The sequence below is a fragment of the Salvelinus fontinalis genome, chromosome 28, assembly GCF_029448725.1.
Source record: "Salvelinus fontinalis isolate EN_2023a chromosome 28, ASM2944872v1, whole genome shotgun sequence".
Taxonomy (NCBI): Eukaryota; Metazoa; Chordata; class Actinopteri; order Salmoniformes; family Salmonidae; genus Salvelinus; species Salvelinus fontinalis.
In genome coordinates, this window is record NC_074692.1 from 18944182 (window position 1) to 18962420 (window position 18239).

Consider the following 18239-nt stretch of genomic DNA (forward strand, 5'->3'; position numbering starts at 1 on the left):
GCAGATTTATAGTAAAGAGAAAAAGTAACCAAAAAAGTGATCTACATGTCACATGTTATATCTTTCCTCCCACTAAATTGCCCCAGGACAACTCTAAATGTCAGGATTACACAAGAATATGCAATGGTCTTGGTATTTCCCCTTACTTTTTCATCTGTCCTGGCAAGAGCAAACAGTGTTTTGAATGTGTCATGAATTTCACTTCTGCTAAATGTGCCTATATAGACAACTACAGAAATCAGAGCTATATGTGCGCATATTACAAATACACCAGTTAATGATGATGATAATAATAATTAGTTTGTTACTTTCTGTAATAAATATACCCTACTACATGTAGTAAGGATTTTATCTTATATGCACAGTTGGATTTAAATAATCTGTTTTAATAAATTCACTGTTTATATTTATATTTCCATAGAGCGTTAAATACATTCCAATATAGACAAAGGACAAACAAATTGATTTGCATCTATTCATCAAATTAGTATGAAGAGATACAGAACACCATTAAAGATGATGCATAAAATGGACAGAGGGTAGTCACTGAATGTATCAACATTATAATTAAACTTACTGCAAAAGAGAAATCCAATGATTCCATTGTGCATCAATACATTTTATAATAACCACTGTTCACAATATCTTACAAAAAAGGTAAAGATGATACAGAGCTATTGTTTTACGATAAAGCTGATCCATCACAATATCAGTCTTTCCCATATTAGCGTTGATACGCCATACTATGGACTAAAACAGAAGACGTATAAACCTGTGTGTTGAAGCTGCTTCTGCCTCAGCACCACAGAGAGCCAGCCATGGCAGGTCATCAAAAAGCAACTTGTTCCCACTCCACCTGTTCAAAATGCTATTAATCTGCTGCCTTCCAATAGAAGGCTTGGCTTTGTCCCGGGAGCCAATAGAAATACGAGAGCTGCGGGACCGACCAATCCAAGGCAGCATTCTAATATGTTCTTTCTTTATCAAGGTGCCACTCCACTTCAAGATACTGCTTATTTATGACCCCCGAGGAGAGAGCAGGGAGGAGATATTTGTCTTAAGGAACAACTGTGAACACTGTTTCTCAGGTTACACAACACCTGATGTTGATTTTGGAACTGTCACCTTCAGTACTATGGCACAAAGCAGGTGAAGGAAGACAGTGAAGAGGTTTTATGCTGGCACCTGCCCTCTGCTGTCATAGCCAGCTAGAGAGACACCTCTACAGATACCAGTGACCTGGAGTAATCTAGTCCTCAGATAGGGGACATTGGCATCAGCATCATTTGAACATCAACAGACTGGATTAAGAAATAAGAACACAATCAACGAACCCGTATTCATCCAGTCTTGTTGAGAGAGGTAAACGTGAACCTTTGTGGGCCGCACTGGGTCTTTTCATGACTGGACCTTGTTAGGTGAGTTGGTGAAATCTAAAAGTGGAGGCACTTCTCATGGATTCCAACATACCGGGGTCTTTTCTGTTCAACAACAGCCTGAACCAGTTCTCCTCGGACTTAAAGGCACCTGTGTGTCAGTACTCAGTGCCCAACTCCTTCTACAAGCTCAACCCAGGCCTGAACAGCCAGCTGCAGGCAGCAGGCACACCCCACGGCATCAGTGACATCCTCAGCCGTTCCATGATGGGCGCTACGGGCACTACCACCCTGCTCTCTGGATACCCTACCATGGGGGGCTTTGGCACCGTGGCCACCCCGGGGGTCTACTACAACCGTGCAGACTACAACCCCTCACTGGGCGGCTTCACCAAGCCTGGCGCTGAGTGCCCCGTGAAGGGTCGCAGTGGCAGCTGCTGGGTAGAGAGCGGGTACGAGTGGAGAGGAGGGAGGCAGCAGTGCAATAACAGTGAGTAACTCCGCACCATAGTCACCTGAACATCACATGACTCACACACCAACTGACTGAGGCATGGCTTATATCACCCATCCATAATACTCAGAGAACTGTATTATTAGCTAGATTTCATGTTTTTTCTCAAAGCTTAAACAAATGAATATATTTGGTGTAAATTACTTTGTAACTCATCTGTTTGCTTAAAAAACAAATATCTTAAAACATTTGAGTAACTTAATTTCTCATAAAAGTTTTTAAATCAAGGTTCTGTTAGTTAAAGGTGTAAATATATTATTGTATAAAGTATATGGCAGTCTATTGTAATCTATAATGTAATTGTATGTGTCATTGTTTAAATACTGGTTATCACTAACCATTCAGTCTTTCGGTAAAGATAGTGTACATAGAATTTGGCTGACTCATTCACTTAACATACATTCAAATATCTGAAATCTGATTACATGCTATACAAGGATAATGCTGCATAGGTCACATAAAACATTTTAAGATGTGAAAAAAGTTTGTATTGAGAAATGTATCTAATACTATATCGGATCATCTCTGTAATACAAACACACAATACAGTACAAATGGTTGTATATTCATTTTGATTCCTCCAATATGAGTATTTGACTAACTACTACTAATATTTTACTGATATGTAAAAATATCTATGTAATTGACCATCATTATTTACCTCACTATTTGTATGCAGTCTCCAAGTGACGTAAATTGAAAATAACTGTAATGCATACTTCATTTCCAGACATTGGGCATCTAGAGGATATTTCAGGCAGGAAGAAGCACACCAGACCCACATTCAGTGGACATCAGATATTTGCCCTGGAGAAAACCTTTGAGCGGACCAAGTACTTGGCCGGGCCAGAGAGAGCTAGACTGGCCTACTCCCTGGGCATGACAGAGTCACAAGTCAAGGTAAAGCAAAAGTCCCCATATAGACAGATCTAAATGCATGCACTGACTATACACTTCATCTGAATTAATTTAGTAAAAAGGATTACAGTATTGTATAATTGAATGTATGCTGGTTAAAATAAGAAATCCCACTAAGTAAAGAAACGATTTAATCAGGTGTGGTTCCAGAACCGCCGCACCAAGTGGAGGAAGAAGAGTGCCTCAGAGCCCAGCTCCACCCAGGCGATGCGGGGTGAGCAGGGAGGGGAGGCCTCGGAGAACGAGGTGGAGGATGAGGAGTACAACAAGCCTCTGGATCCCGACTCGGACGACGAGAAGATACGACTGCTGCTGCGCAAACACCGCCGGGCTTTCTCTGTACTCCGCCTTGGACCACATCACGTCTGACACATACATACAAAAGCTGCCACGCACACACGCACACAGACACACACGCACACATCAGATGTGCATGTTGTAGCAAGGGGTAGAATTAAACACATTTTGTAGTACAGACACACAACTAAATATTCAAGCATGTTCAAAATAAGGCACATTTATAATACAGTACGTTTAAGGAGAAAAAAGGGTAACGGTTCACGTGAAGTGATGCCTTGACGTACCGTATTTGTAACCATAATGGAAACAGAGGGAAGATGTTACCATTAAATGATGGGTGAAACAGTTTAAATTGAAAATAGAATTCATCAATGAGTTTCAATGAGGCAAATGGTTAACTGTTATGTAGGAAACCCATCATGATCTATTATCCTCAGCTGCACTATGATGGTTGCATCAAACGTGAAAGGAAATAGTTTCTCATGTGTACATACACATTATTGCAGACCAAAGCTAAATAGATATGTAAACCATGGATAATGCAGTTGGACAGTACCTGTTTTATTTGAATAGAATAAACACTTCAGGTCAAGGACTTTTTATTTTAGATCATCAAATTAATTTGCTTGTTGTACTCTTAATATTGAATGTCCATTTGAACTTGTTTCAGTCAACTGCTGTACCCTAAACACAGAATATTTATGTTATTAACTTTGATTCATTTAATTGAGAGCCTGGCAATGCTGTTTTTTTTAACACTGGCGTTGAGGGTACACATATCAAGATAAGTCTTGACCTTTTATTTTGACTAATGTGTTGGCTAATGTCATGCAGACATGCAAGCTTTCATGACATTTGAGGGTTTCTGCACATCCAAATTAAGTTGCATAAGGATAATGTAAATGAATGATGACATTTTTAATTGTACAATAAATTATTGTGAATTATTTATTGAATACAATGGTACAATTATTGTGTCATGCCTTGGTTTTTTAGTAATTGTTTTCATATAAAAAACAACAATTCCCAAACAAACAACTTATACTCTGCTGTATCTGACATCGAGACAGACATTGAAGTCTATATCAGCAATAGAGTTGTTAATACATTAAAAGCGACAGTTAAGACAGATGGCGGGTAGAAAGGCACAATCATTGAGTAGAAGTGAGGGGTCAAAGGCCAATCCCAAGGTGATCTATGTAGTTACCAGGGTGCTGGAATTGGACTGGCTGAACTGTTCTGTGTAGAAGACAAAGCCATCAGACCCATCCACGCCATCACAAAATCAATGCTACTATTCTATTTCATTCACTAATTGAATATCTCTCACCCCTGGCCCCTGCAGCTCAGTGCTGTTTGTCATTAGGACAGATGCTACGGGAGTGTGTGAGGGTGTGCCCAGCACCAGGGAAAATATGCATTGTGCTTGTTGTACTGTTGAAACAATTCTGCAATTGTTGATAGTAAAACATCAACAAGATGCTAGTCTCCCTAGGCAGACGGGTTGCCTCCCACAATGTGAACAATGCTCCAGGTCTGGGACTTCTGAGAGTAACAAGACGCTAACGTCAAGAGTTAGGTCGCTCTACAGTTCAAGATAGAGATTATATATTAAAAGCAACAGCATACAGACTACAAACTTTGAGAATATAACCATATGAATATACTATACCAGATACCTTTCTACTACTAAAAGTTCTATAAACAGGAGAGAAAAGGCAGTGGTAAAGGCTGGGATACCCATCTCTGAGAAAAGCTGAAGAGCAACATTGATATCAGTCTGGGCACGGTTGGGAAACGAAGCCTGTGCTGTATCACTGAATCTAGGAAACTCTCAGAACACTTCAGTTCTTGTGCAGCTTCGTATGAAAGTGAAGAAAAAAAGAAAAAAAAGATTTAAGAGCCCAGTTCTGTGAAACTGCAAAAGCTCTTCATAAATGAGACTTGCATATTCATAGGATCTGCTTTACTTAAATCTTTCAGCATCTAGGCCAGGACAGTTCATTTCCATTGTTTTTGGTGTGCAATTTACATTTGCTGACTGCAGACTGTACTTTTTCTGCTGATTATTTTGCCTAGCACTTGATAAATCCAAGGCAACGGTATTGGATCAACATTTGTCCTCCAAAATGCAATAATTGTGAGAATCGAATTCAGAGCAACTCACAATTTCAGTTGGCTTTTCCTTTCTGGAGTTTTAAAGGGTATTGATCGAAACAACTTGGCCAGTTCTGACTGTCCGAAATAGCCAGCCCATTCCACCTTGAGAGGGCACGTTTAATATCCCATCTACTTCACACAAAGTCCTATCAATACGCAGCCTCACTTTTTCTCTCTCCAACCAAAGAGGCATGTCTCAGGCTGGGCTGAATTCTCAAACCATAGAATGGGAATAAATAACATGGCCATAATAAGTAAAAGTTGAGTGTGTAAGGTCCAGATGGACAATTAGCATGAGAATAATCAAATAAAAGTTGACCTATTTCAGAATGACCTCTCCAAAACACCTTGCAGTGATCTGTGTGTGTTCCTCCCTGACAGCAAGTACAACCCATTGTAACCCAGTTGATGGGAACTGTTTAAGGACACTCCACCACAAGCATTGGCGATTCAAGGCACTCTCGTGTCATACATTAGGCCTACATTAAAGGAGTGGTACGTCGTCTATGGTATGTTACAAATCAGCTGCATCCAGTGGTGTCGATAAGCATTGGAGTGAAACCATACATAATGAGCTTTATTTGAAATCACTTGGCAATGGTTGTGTTATGCAGAGCACTGGTGTGACTGAAAGAGAAAGACCAATAGTGGTCAGAGTTACCTGCCAAAAGGAAAACCCTTGCACAACTCTAAGATAAATTGCAATTAGAAAGCCAACTGAAAAGAAACAAGCTAGTAGCTCTAAAATTGATATTGATTTTGCAAGGTAGAATCTCATTAAGGGAGAGTTATACAGTAATGTAATTGCAGTGGTCAACATTTATTTACAAAACTGGAAGCATTACAAGAATGTAGTGTTTGTTTGTGTTCAACCAGAAATGACAAACAACATTAGTCCACTCCATCTAACAATACTACTGGCCTCATGTTGAACTCCAAACCAAGAGCATTCCCTGGAGGGCATTATTAGAATATGTTGACCATAACATGAATCAACTACTACAAATATATTATTGACAGGTAGGCCTTGCAATTTCCACGCAGACACATCAATCATTAATTGTAAACAAACGTAAGGAAATTTGAGAGGGTCCAGATTAAAAGGATGATCTATACATTTGAACTAATGAATCCTGGTATTATCAGTCTACAATTACTTCACAGCAGATTGAGTGTAAATCAGTCAACACATACTACAGAGGAAGATTGATTACAAATTATGCATTTTCTACCTCAAAATATAGAGAGTATAACAGAAAAATAAAAAAGTCATTAATATGCATTGATCATTTAAGTGCATTCTGAATAACACATACAACTATAAAATAACACGAAAACCATGATTATATTTTAAAAGTCTTTGAATTAGTCCATAATAAAACAAAATTATGCAAACCAGCCATCCATTTCATACAAAATACAGAGGATGGACAATGAACAAAGATCTGCTGCAGCACAAATCAGCATAGAACACGGAAAATAGATCAAATCAATAAAATAACTTCAACCAAAATAATATAGTGGTTTCAAGCTTAAAATGTTGTGAACTTTGCGTGTGTTTGTGTGAGCATGTGCCTGGGTGTGTACGTGCGTGCTTGCATGTGATTTTGTGTGTGGCTGTGGTATCAGACATCCATTTCAGACACATTAATTTAAAATAATTGTATGGTAAATAAGTTATAGTGATTTGGCAGAAGTTAAACTGATCACAGTAACTGAAACAGTAAAACAATAGATGGGTCGTTCCACGAAATGAGTGTCTTTTGCGTCCCTTTGATATTTTAAGAATAAATGATGCACAAATATTTAATTTTAAAAGCCAGTTATATTCAATTAAGTGCCCTTTAATATAGACCACACAGATAATTCAATAAATCAGATGAGTAAAGACTCTCTAAACATCCCTCCGTGTACCCTCTGTGACTTCTAGGAAGATTAACCCACTTAACCCCAACACTTCTCCAAGTTTTCACCATCATTGTAAAGCCCTAGCTATTTTGTTGCTTTGACAGTCATTTCTGAAGATAATTTATTTCATGTGATTAGTGATTAATTTATGTCTGTTCCTCATTTTAAGGTCAACCCTGTTACATGAACTGAACTCTTCATTTAATATGGTTAAACTACTCCTTTTTAAATATCGTTTTTCCAAAAGAAACATTAACATCTAATTGTCAAATCATAGTGTAGAAGCGGGTGAGCTGGTTCTACTCTTTTTGGCCATTTTCTGGTGTTTTGTGGTGGAGAACTGAGCGGGTCAGGAACAACACGTCAACCCTGTTACCCACATATAGACAGTCTACATTTTATTTAACAATTACATTTCTGGGGTGAAGCTTGCATTCAATTGCCACTCTGTTGCACACAACAAGCTTATATTCCCCGTCACACATAATCAGTATTCAGCAGCATGTAGATATTATACTTTAGAGTCTGCGGGAATTCAAGGTAGAGGTCCAATGGGGAGGGAGGGCATTTCCATTTTTCATACTGACCTGATGGGCTCCCAGCCTGAATCTGGCCCCACTGGTCTTTTACATGATCTTATTGATTTAAGCTGAGTTATAACCATAGCTATGGAAGGAGGTTAGGAAAAGAGACCTCAGCGTGGCATTTTTCTTTAAAGTTCGACTGTTCGAGGGATGAGCTGGGAGAGTATGTACAGTGCATTCAGAAAGTATTCACACCCCTTTACTTTTTCGACATTTTGTTGTCAGAGCCTGTACTAGAAATAGGATACATTTAGATTTTGTGTCACTGATGCACACACAATACCCCATAAAATTGATTTTTTTTAAATAATTATTTTTGAAATTAATAATAAATGTAAAGTTTAAATGCCTTTAGTCAAATAAGTATTCAACCCCTTTGTTATGGCAAGCCTAAATACAAAAATAAAAAGCAGACGCTGCTAAATAACCCTTTGAGTATGGCAAAGTTATTAATTAGGCTTTTGAGGATGTATTAATACACCCAGTCACTAAAAAGATATAGGTGTCCTTCCTAACTCAGTTGGAGGAGAGGAAGGAAACTACTCAGGGATTTTTGTGATTTTGGTTGTGATATGAGAAAACTGACGATGGATCAACAACATTATACTCACTCCACAATACTAAACTAGTCTCTATGGGGGTGCCACAGGGTTCAATTCTCGGGCCGGCTCTTTTCTCTGTATATATCAAGGATGTCGCTCTTGCTGCTGGTGATTCTCCGATCCACCTCTACGCAGACGACACTATTCTGTATACTTATGGCCCTTCTTTGTACACTGTGTTAAAAAACCTCCAAACGAGCTTCAATGCCATACAACACTCCTTCCGTGGCCTCCAACTGCTTATAAATGCTAGTAAAACTAAATGCATGCTCTTCAACCGATTGCTTCCCGCACCCGCCCGCCCGACTAGCATCACTACTCTGGACGGTTCTGACTTAGAATATGTGGACAACTACAAATACCTAGGTGTCTGGTTAGACTGTAAACTCTCCTTCCAGACTCACATTAAGCATCTCCAATCCAAAATTAAACCTAGAATCGGCTTCCTATTTCGCTACAAATCCTCCTTCACTCATGCTGCCAAACATACCCTCGTAAAACTGACTATCCTACCGATCCTTGACTTCGGCGATGTCATTTATAAAATTGCCTCCAATACTCTACACAGCAAACTGGATGTAGTCTATCACAGCGCCATCCGTTTTGTCACCAAAGCCCCATATAGTACCCACCACTGCGACCTGTATGCTCTCGTTGGCTGGCCATCGCTACATATTCGTCGCAAAACCCACTGGCTCCAGGTCATCTATAAGTCTTTGCTAGCACCATAGCTGGGTTGTGTTCCGGAGGATGCACGGCTCTCGTACGGGAGTTGCAGCGTTGAGACAAGACTGTAACTACCAACTGGATACCACGAAATTGGGGGAGAAAAAAGGGTAAAAAAGGTATTTATTTTTATAAAGCACTAGGCCAAATCTACACTGGAGTTGCTTACCAAAATGACATTGAATGTTCCTGAGTGGCCTAGTTACAGTTTTGACTTAAAACGGCTTGACAATCTATGGCAAGACTTAATAGCGCCTGTCTAGTAATGATCAACAATCAACTTGACAGAGCTTGAAGAATTTTAAGAGGCATAACGGGCAAATATTGTACAATCCAGGTGTGTAAAGCTCTTAGAGACTTACCCAAAAAGATTCACAGCTGTAATCGCTTTTAAAAAGCATTGACTCCGGGTTCTGAATACTTATGTAAATGAGATGTTTCTGTATTTCATTTTCAATAAATTTGCTAAAATGTATAAAAGCATGTTTCACTTTGACATTATGGGGTATTGCGTGTAGATGGGTGAGATTTTTTAAAATGTAATCCATTTTTGGAATTAGGCTTTAACACAACAACATGTGAAATAAGTCAAGGGGTATGAATACTTTCTGAAGGCACTGTATGTACTGGTGAAATGTATGTTTTTAACAAAAGAAAACACAACATGAGAATGCACAGAGAAATGTGTATTATGCTACTGCTCTATTCTGAAGAGGGATGCAAGCTGGCCAAACATGCTGAGGGTGCATTGAAATACTGTAGTTGCTTTTGTTTATTGTGTTTCTAAATATTTGATTTAAGCATACTTATATTGATAGTAACCAGTTAAAAGTTTAAAAATAAATAGGTAAAATAAAAGACTACTAAAATACAACTGAAAAGCATGCATGCATATTCCATTCAGGGATATCAGAAGGAATACTTAACCGTAAACCCTTGACACTTGAAAACCGTTTGATCAGCTGAAGTTAGGGTATTTACTTGGCAAGATGCCAGTGTGTGTGTCCTCACATGTCTCCTTAATCCCATTGGGACAGACTTGCGCCCTCCATGACAAGACCATGGGCTCAACATCAGCAGTCCCACATTGTCTTTTCGTTGGCCCTATTCCATCCAGCAATCTGCCACACATACTCTGGTTCCAATGGTCGAGCACTGAAGGTAGGACTCAAAAAAATAACCCTGCATCTCTGTGTATTTTGGGTTCAGACGATTTAAGATATATGGCCCAGCACAGAACAGAGCAAATTGTCCGTCAAAAAATCCATAATGCTGATGATCAAATCTGTGGTGATGTCACCCAAGCCATGGCAATCAATAACTTGGAGTGAGAGGAGAAGAGAACGTGAGAGACCTGGTGGGGTGGATACTGACTGACTGCATGCACATCAGGGAGAGGAGCTGTTCTTTTTATCCTCTGGTACAGATAGTGGAGTGGGAGTGTGATGGTGATGGCCAGTGGGACTTGTGTTGGATAGATACTGGCATTCCTAAAGGGAGAAAAGTTAATACACTCTTTACCATCCACAAGGAAAACATAACATCTATAAATAATCTGTTATTTCAATGTGTAAATGAATGATATAGGATTGGTAAAGGAGTTATAAAAAAATAAAACATAAAAGTGCAAATTGGGTGAAATCCTACTGGATTCATAGATGGAACCAGGATAGGCATGGCAGACCAGATAATCACATATTATTTGGAATGCTGTCCCTCTCATTGAAAAGCTAATTGACAGCCCTAAGTTCTTCCCATGCATAAAGCGAAGCCAGTTCAGAAAGGGAACCTGAGTGCATCTAATTAGATGCTCGTAACAATCACGCTTACCTTATTTGGTGGTCCATTTAAACTGACGGGTTCTGTTCAAACATCCTACTGCCGCTTGCTGCTACTGCTAGTATGCGTTTGCTCCCACCACCAAACCAGCTTCCACCTGTTAGGTTCTGTTTCCTACTGGGGGATTGGTATAGCCATCCACGCTCACTGCTTGTAGGTCATTTTATATATTGATGCTTTGATTGGGCTGTGAGCTACCCTGAAGGAGCAGAGCCTATATCGCCAAGACTTGCATTATTAATTCTTTAATAAATGGTTAAACATATTTTTATGTGGTGTTTCCTTTCTGAAATGGCTTTCATCACTGTTGAAGAGGAATCCTTATAAAGGAGAGAACCATCGTATGAAAAAGCCATATAACAGGCAGCAAAACAAAATCACGGCTGTAAAAATGCCAATACACTGCTCTGCACGATGCATGTCTCTCTGGCCGGCGATCTGTCTGGTAATGAATGAACAGAGGTCCCACATTGGGCTTGGTGTAGCTACACACAGTGACAGAAGAGAACATTCTATAGACATAGATCAACAGAAGTGACATTAAACTACATTATGCACAAAGGAGACAGTTTGTCCACAGAGCCACTTCATCTTAGTTCATCCCCATAGCACTCCACTGGACCAGCCTGGCCTTTGGCTCTCTCGGGAATAAGGCCCAGGAGCTGGAAATGATTTTGGCCTGTAATCGCTCTTTCAGAGTGACCCCCTGGTTATAGTCCTGTATACCTACACGACATATACTACACACTCACTAGCACATATACTCTTACCATTGAGCGGGATCCTTGTCAATGGCCATTCGTCTTCAGTGCAAAGGACAAGAAAACAGGCTAGGAAAAAAGGGGGAATACACAATGGTACATAAGTTTCCTCCTGTTTATCAAGGGCCCTTTTCAAGACCAGACATGTAACATTATATAAAAACAAAACATTACCTTGTGGTCTCCCATGCAGACATTAGGGCCCATTGTGTTGTAAACCACACTGCTCGCTCCCTCATCTCTCTAAAATGAAACACACAGCTGTTTAATAGGCCTGTAGAACATGGATCTATGGTAAATACATCAATTAATCTATGAAGTGTGGATGGCAGAGTGTTGCCAAGTGACTCACCCTGTGGATGATGTCTTGGGCAGTGTGAGACATGAGAATGCGGTCACACCAGGAGGGGCAGCGAGTGTTCACGTACTGGGTGGGTTTAGTGTAGTCCTCACTGTATGGGTAACTGACAGACAGACACACAGCATGGCAGTTAGTGTGAGCAGTAACACTCCTCAGGCATAGTAACAGGGATTGATCGTAATAGTGACTAGCCTGCCAGGGATGAGGCTTACCTGGGTGGAAACAGGATGTCTTCCTCTGTAATGACATCTTGAAAGGCTGAGATCTCCTTGTCATACTTCAGAATCTGAGGGATATAGAAGGATTAACAATTACTGGAGGTCTGAAAACATGGTATCTGCAAACCATAAAGATCTGCATAATGTGAATATTCAATTTCACCTAGAATTCACCAATACTTGAACAAAAATATTTAAACGCAACATGCAACAATTTCAAATGTTTTACTGAGTTACAGTTCATATAAGGAAATCAGTCAATTGATCTAAATTCATTATGTCCTAATCTATGGATTTCCCATGACTGGGCAGGGGTGCAGCCATGGGTGGGTCTTGGAGGGCATAGGCCCATCCACTTGGCAGCCGGGCCCACCCACTGGGGAGCCAGGCCCAGCCAATCAGAATTAGTTTTTACTCATAAAATGGCTTTTTTTACAGACAGAAATACTCCTCAGCATGAAGTGTACCATAACAGTTTTCATTACGTTGGGTTTATTTCAATCCTGGCCACATGCCCACAGCTGGCAGCATCCAAGTGATTGGGTCAGGTACAGCTGAACCCAACCCAATCATAATCGATATCCATAAGTTAGGAACCATCGGCCTAGTTAGGGACCATCAGTAAATTACACAATGTACATGGGACAATATTTTTTTTATGTCAATAGTTCCAAATTTCAACGACTTAAAAACCTAAAACCAACTATAAATTGTCAAAGTTCATGTACAAATATTGAAAGCATTTAATGAGACAACTAAAAGATGTGCAACATGAAAATATTGTCCCATTTACATTGTGTAATTTATTGATTGTTCCCAACTAGCCCTAGAGATAGGCTACCCAATGTCAAACCAACTTTGCTACCGTTGCACACCAGCCGGCTGAAGCTAATTGGTGAAAGAAGTTGGCAAGCACTAGCTAGCCTAGGTGACTTCAAGACAAGACCTGGTTAGACTGTTTCAAGTTATCTAGAAGGGTGAGTGACTAGCTGTGTACTGTTTTGACAGAGTGAATATACAAACTCTTGCCACGTGCAACCACACACACACGAGACACCCAAATTAAACCACCCTCACAAGACGTGTGGCTTCAGTCATGGCCGCTGCATTTCTTAATGACCAAGCCGAAAAATGAGGCCAAATCAGGAAGTTTATCCCCCCATTAAAACTTCTTATGGCTGCAATCCCGTTAACGGGATCGATATGACAACAGCCAGTGAAAGTGCAGGACGCCAAATTCAAACAACAGAAATCTCATAATTAAAATTCCTCAAGCATACAAGTATTTCACGCCATTTTAAAGATACACTTCTTGTTAATCCCACCACAGTGTCCGATTTCAAAAAGGCTTTACAGCGAAAGCACCACAAACGATTATGTTAGGTCATCGCAAAATCACAGAAAAACACAGCCATTTTCCCAGCCAAAGACAGGAGTCACAAAAAGCAGAAATAGAGATAAAATGAATCACTAACCTTTGATGATCTTCATCAGATGACACTCATAGGACTTCATGTTACACAATACATATATGTTTTGTTTGATAAAGTTCATATTTATATCCAAAAACCTCAGTTTACATTGGCGCCATGTTCAGAAATGCCTTCAATATCCGGAGAAATTGCAGAGAGCCACATCAAATAACAGAAATACTCATCATAAACTTTGATGAAAGATACATGTTTTACATAGAATTAAAGATACACTTGTTCTTAATGCAACCACTATGTCAGATTTCAAAAAGCTTTAGGGCAAAAGCACAATATTCAATAATCTGAGAACAGCTTTCAGCCACAAAAGGACGCCATACAGTTACCCGCCAAATTGTGCAGTCAACAAAACTCATAAATAGCATTATAAATCTTCACTTAACCTTTGCTGATCTTCGTCGGAATGCACTCCCAGGACTCCCACAAGAAATGTTTGTTTTGTTCGGTAATGTCCATCATTTATGTCCAAACAGCTATTTTTGTTAGCGTGTTTGGTAAACAAATCCAAAGTCAGGAAGCGCGTTCACTAAAAGCAGACGAAATGTCAAAAAGTTCCGTAACAGTCAGTAGAAACATGTCAAACGATGTATTGAATCAATCTTTAGGATGTTTTTAACATAAATCTTCAATAATGTTCCAACCGGAGAATTCCATTGTCTTCAGAAGTGCGATGGAACAGAGCTCCCTCATGTGAACGTGCATGGTCAGAGCATGGTCAGCTCATGATAGACCTTACTCATTCCCGTCTCCTTCGGCCCCACTTCACAGTAGAAGCATCAGAAAAGGTTCTACAGACTGTTGACATCTAGTGGAAGCCATAGGAAGTGCAAACTGACCCATATCCCACTGTGTATTCGATAGGCGATGAGTTGAAAACCCTACAAACCTCAGATTTCCCACTTCCTGGTTGGATTTTTTCTCAGGTTTCTGCCTGCCATATGAATTCTGTTATAATCACAGACATCATTCAAACAGTTTTAGAAACTTCAGAGTGTTTTCTATCCAATACTAATAATACTATGCATATATTAGTAACTGGGACTGAGGAGCAGGCAGTTTACTCTGGGCACCTTTTCATCCAAGCTACTCAATACTGCCCCTGCAGCCATAAGAAGTTAATGAAGTATCTTCTGTGGTTGTTTTCGGTTTAGAACTGGTAGGGACGGGAAAGGGAAATGGGCTACCTGGTCAGTTGGACAACTGAATGCATTCAACCGAAATGTGTCTTCCGCATTCAGCCCAACCCGTCTGAATCAGAGAGGTGGGGAGGGGGGGTGCTGCCTTAATCGACATCCACGTCATCGGCGCCAAGGCATTAATGATTGCTGTCAAGGCAGCAAGCAGTAGCCCATGAGATTAATATGGGTGGGGTTGATGTATACAGTAGATAATGTTCTCACCGCTCTGCCGTTGTCCTCTGTGAACACTGCCTGGTGCAGGTAGGCAAATATCTTGGTCTCAATATGGAGAAGAACCTTGAGATGAAGGAACAGGAGATACAGTAAACGTCTGAATCTGAATAACAACAGGGAGACAGTAGGATGGAAGAGGTTGATGGGTGGGGAGACTCACCTTGTGGTCATTGTCCTTCTGCTCACAGATAATTTTTTCCACCTCATTACTGCTGTCCTTCTTCACTGTCTGCACCACTGCTGAAGTGGACAAGTTCTGGAACACACACACAGTTAGGTCAACTAAAACTCAATAGTCATCTAACCATTAGTAAAGTTTCCTGATTCTCATTAAATTCTTAAGGAAGTGGGCCATGTAATAATACCTGGACCAGGCTAAGGGTGTCCAGGCGGAAGTTGAAATCCCCAAACAAGAAGAAGGGGAGTGGGGTGTAGCTGCTGTCTGATATCCTGGAAGGAAACGACAGTGGTCTTAATCGAAGTGGGCTCAATGCAAAAGCATTATATCTCTCAAGTAGTTGCACTTGAGTTGTTCTCCAAAGCTGAGAATGGACAGGCTTACCTGTTGATGACATATCTCAGGGCCTTCTGGCGGTTGTCTGAGTAAATGGAGGGACTGGCGTTACAGGCAATGAGGTTGGAGGCATCATGGAAGAGGTGTACGTTGACTAGGTCCAGACCCCTGCCGAGAGCACACACACGCACGCACGCAAGCACACACACACAAAGTGAGAAGTGTCAGGCAGATCTATGAAAAAATGAAATCATTGGGAAGATATTTGTTATTGCCTTCTATCGAATCTACACGTGTGTATGTGTGGGAAGCGTTCAGTGGTAGTTATGAAGAGCTTACTTATTAGTGAGTGCACTCGAGGTGCATGCTAGTCCACAAAGAAACACATTTGTCTCCTGTGCCAAGCATTAACTCCTTTTCTGCTGCTGCCACCCGAACACAATTAATGTGCATACAACTGGCAGGCTGTGTTTACTTACAGGGTGACCTTGTAGCACTCTGCCCATGAACTCCTTTTGTCTAAGACCCAGTGGTAGTGACACAGGAGGGCAAATAGTAACTATTGTGCAGAGGAAACCGAGGGTGTTTGCTGAGCTTCAGCTTCAACCACTGCAGTAGCAGTGAGCAATGGGCTGACAGCTGGCTGTGACTGTTCGAGCAGCCTCTCTCTCTGTGGGTCCCTGTCTATTGATGAGCTGTGATAGTAGACAGTAGAGTAGAGTAATGTAGAGTAGAGTAGAGCACGTACTGGTTGTGAATGATCCACCGGGTCCTCATAAAGCCCTTCCTAGACCATTTGAACTGCAAAACACATCACACAACAGAAGCTATACCGATGAATGTTTTGTATGTGAAATGTTCAACAAATAGCACCATTTAACTAACTCATTGGAGGGCCATTCTGGTAATTATTGATTATTCAATACAATTTGTCTCATATCCCTGTCAGATTGGGCAGACTCCCCCTTCAGCCCCTATAGACCCATTTGTCCCAACACATCCCGGCCCACCCTGACCTCCCAGCCCACACACACACACTTACATCGGGCCAGAAATTCTTCAGGAATTTTTCTTTCTCCACTGTGGTTACTTCATCCAGGGAGCCCACAAACTTGTTCTGTCCAGACACTGCTTTAAAATCCTTAACTGTGAGGGGAGAGAGGCGTGGAAGGGTAAAAGAGTGAGAAAACATGCAAACACTAATCAATAAAGTGACGTTCAGCTTATAACAGTACCATATGTGATCAGAGAACCTATAATCAGGCCATTAGGCAGTGTTTGGTCACTGTGCACTGATCTGACTGGCGACACAGAACATGGCAGGCATGGGATGTTAATGGCTCTTCCATAAGCCTTTTCTGAAGAGCTTTTTCCATGCCTAACGTGACTGGACTATGCAACAAGAAAAGAATACATCCCACTTTCAATTCAGATTCACTGATATGTCTGGGCCAAAAGATGTGTCCATCCCCCGGCGGCGTTCAAAAGATGATCAGACACGTTATATAAAAATACAGACAGGAATCTCCAGACTGACATACAAAATTGATCTTGCTTCCTCCTAAACTCTTTTGTGCCAAACTCTAATTATATTATAATCATGATATATTACAAAGGGCCAAGTTTGCACACCAGGACTGATGCAGATGTTCTGAAATTATCGCCATGTGCAGGGCCTGAATGGAAGTGATCCATCATAAGGTGATAACAAAGTGTCATTAATCTTTTGTTATTCAAAGTCAATAATGATGTCATACAGATATGATTGTAATGTCCTTACCATTAAAATCATATTGGTAGATGTTTTTCAATGACTTATGGATGAAGTACATGCTTCCCAAGGCCTGTAAGGACAAATAATAAAATACAAGCTCCTTTAAAACAATTGCAGAGAATGACAGTTTGCTGCATTGATGATAGTATAGAGTTTGATTTAAGTTTGCAATTTTATTATGTACATTAGCTAGTACAGTACAGGTAGACATATTTTTTTCTGTTAGTGAATATAGAATGTCTGATTTTCCAATATTGCATCCTTCAAGAAATACCTCGTACAGTTCTCACTTATAGTTTGAATCCATGCCAAATAGTTGTTTCAAGTTTCAACGTCATCATTTCTTGCGAAACAGCTTTATTCACTTCAACATGCTCAAGAGACATGCTAGACCATGCTGGTCAGACACAGCCCTCAGGCTTCAGTGGTAAAATACAGTCATAATGACTTAAAGAAACAACCTAATGGCTGAGTCAGTGTCATCCAACATGATCTGATCCTGATTCCATTATTATCATTAACCATCCCAATCTTCAGTAGATCTAGTCTCCTGCCACACACACCCGGCCTTCAATCCTCCCCTTTTTTCAAGCAATTATATTACGCTCAACTCACTTTTCTCCACAGAAACACATAGTCTTACTGCAATAACATGTACACAGTACACACTCAAACGTGCACACACACATATACACACACGCAAGCACACAAACACACTTTAGCACCTAATCATCCCTGACATGGGCTGACAATTTTGATTGTACTAACTGCCTGCTTCAATG

General features: G+C 40.4%; 2 protein-coding genes across 2 annotated transcripts in view; one reads left to right on the plus strand and one right to left on the minus strand.

Moving 5' to 3' along the window:
• Positions 1-877: 877 nt before the first annotated feature.
• LOC129825819 (homeobox protein Nkx-6.3-like) lies at positions 878-4016 on the plus strand. The gene is made up of 3 exons (XM_055885957.1): positions 878-1866; positions 2621-2790; positions 2947-4016. The coding sequence occupies exons 1-3, from the start codon at positions 1455-1457 to the stop codon at positions 3175-3177; spliced, it is 813 nt and encodes a 270-aa protein (XP_055741932.1). The 5' UTR covers positions 878-1454; the 3' UTR covers positions 3178-4016.
• Positions 4017-6067: 2051 nt separating this feature from the next.
• Positions 6068-18239, minus strand: part of LOC129826319 (inositol polyphosphate-5-phosphatase A-like) — a 46525-nt gene continuing 34353 nt past the window's right edge. The window contains exons 5-16 of the mRNA XM_055886906.1: positions 17464-17527; positions 16726-16829; positions 16432-16484; positions 15732-15851; positions 15535-15619; positions 15330-15425; positions 15158-15232; positions 12262-12335; positions 12041-12152; positions 11863-11931; positions 11698-11757; positions 6068-10578 (exon numbers count right to left, since the gene is read on the minus strand). Coding sequence (XP_055742881.1) covers positions 11716-11757; positions 11863-11931; positions 12041-12152; positions 12262-12335; positions 15158-15232; positions 15330-15425; positions 15535-15619; positions 15732-15851; positions 16432-16484; positions 16726-16829; positions 17464-17527 — 894 coding nt within the window. The 3' untranslated portion in view covers positions 6068-10578; positions 11698-11715. The remainder of the gene's footprint in view (positions 10579-11697; positions 11758-11862; positions 11932-12040; positions 12153-12261; positions 12336-15157; positions 15233-15329; positions 15426-15534; positions 15620-15731; positions 15852-16431; positions 16485-16725; positions 16830-17463; positions 17528-18239) is intronic.

Bases quoted from the DNA above. Each gene is read 5' to 3' on its own strand.
- LOC129825819 (XM_055885957.1), top strand. From the start codon at position 1,455: ATGGATTCCAACATACCGGGGTCTTTTCTGTTCAACAACAGCCTGAAC. The intron at 1,867-2,620 runs GTGAGTAACTCC...CTTCATTTCCAG, and splicing joins GAGGCAGCAGTGCAATAACA to ACATTGGGCATCTAGAGGAT. The intron at 2,791-2,946 runs GTAAAGCAAAAG...CGATTTAATCAG, and splicing joins TGACAGAGTCACAAGTCAAG to GTGTGGTTCCAGAACCGCCG.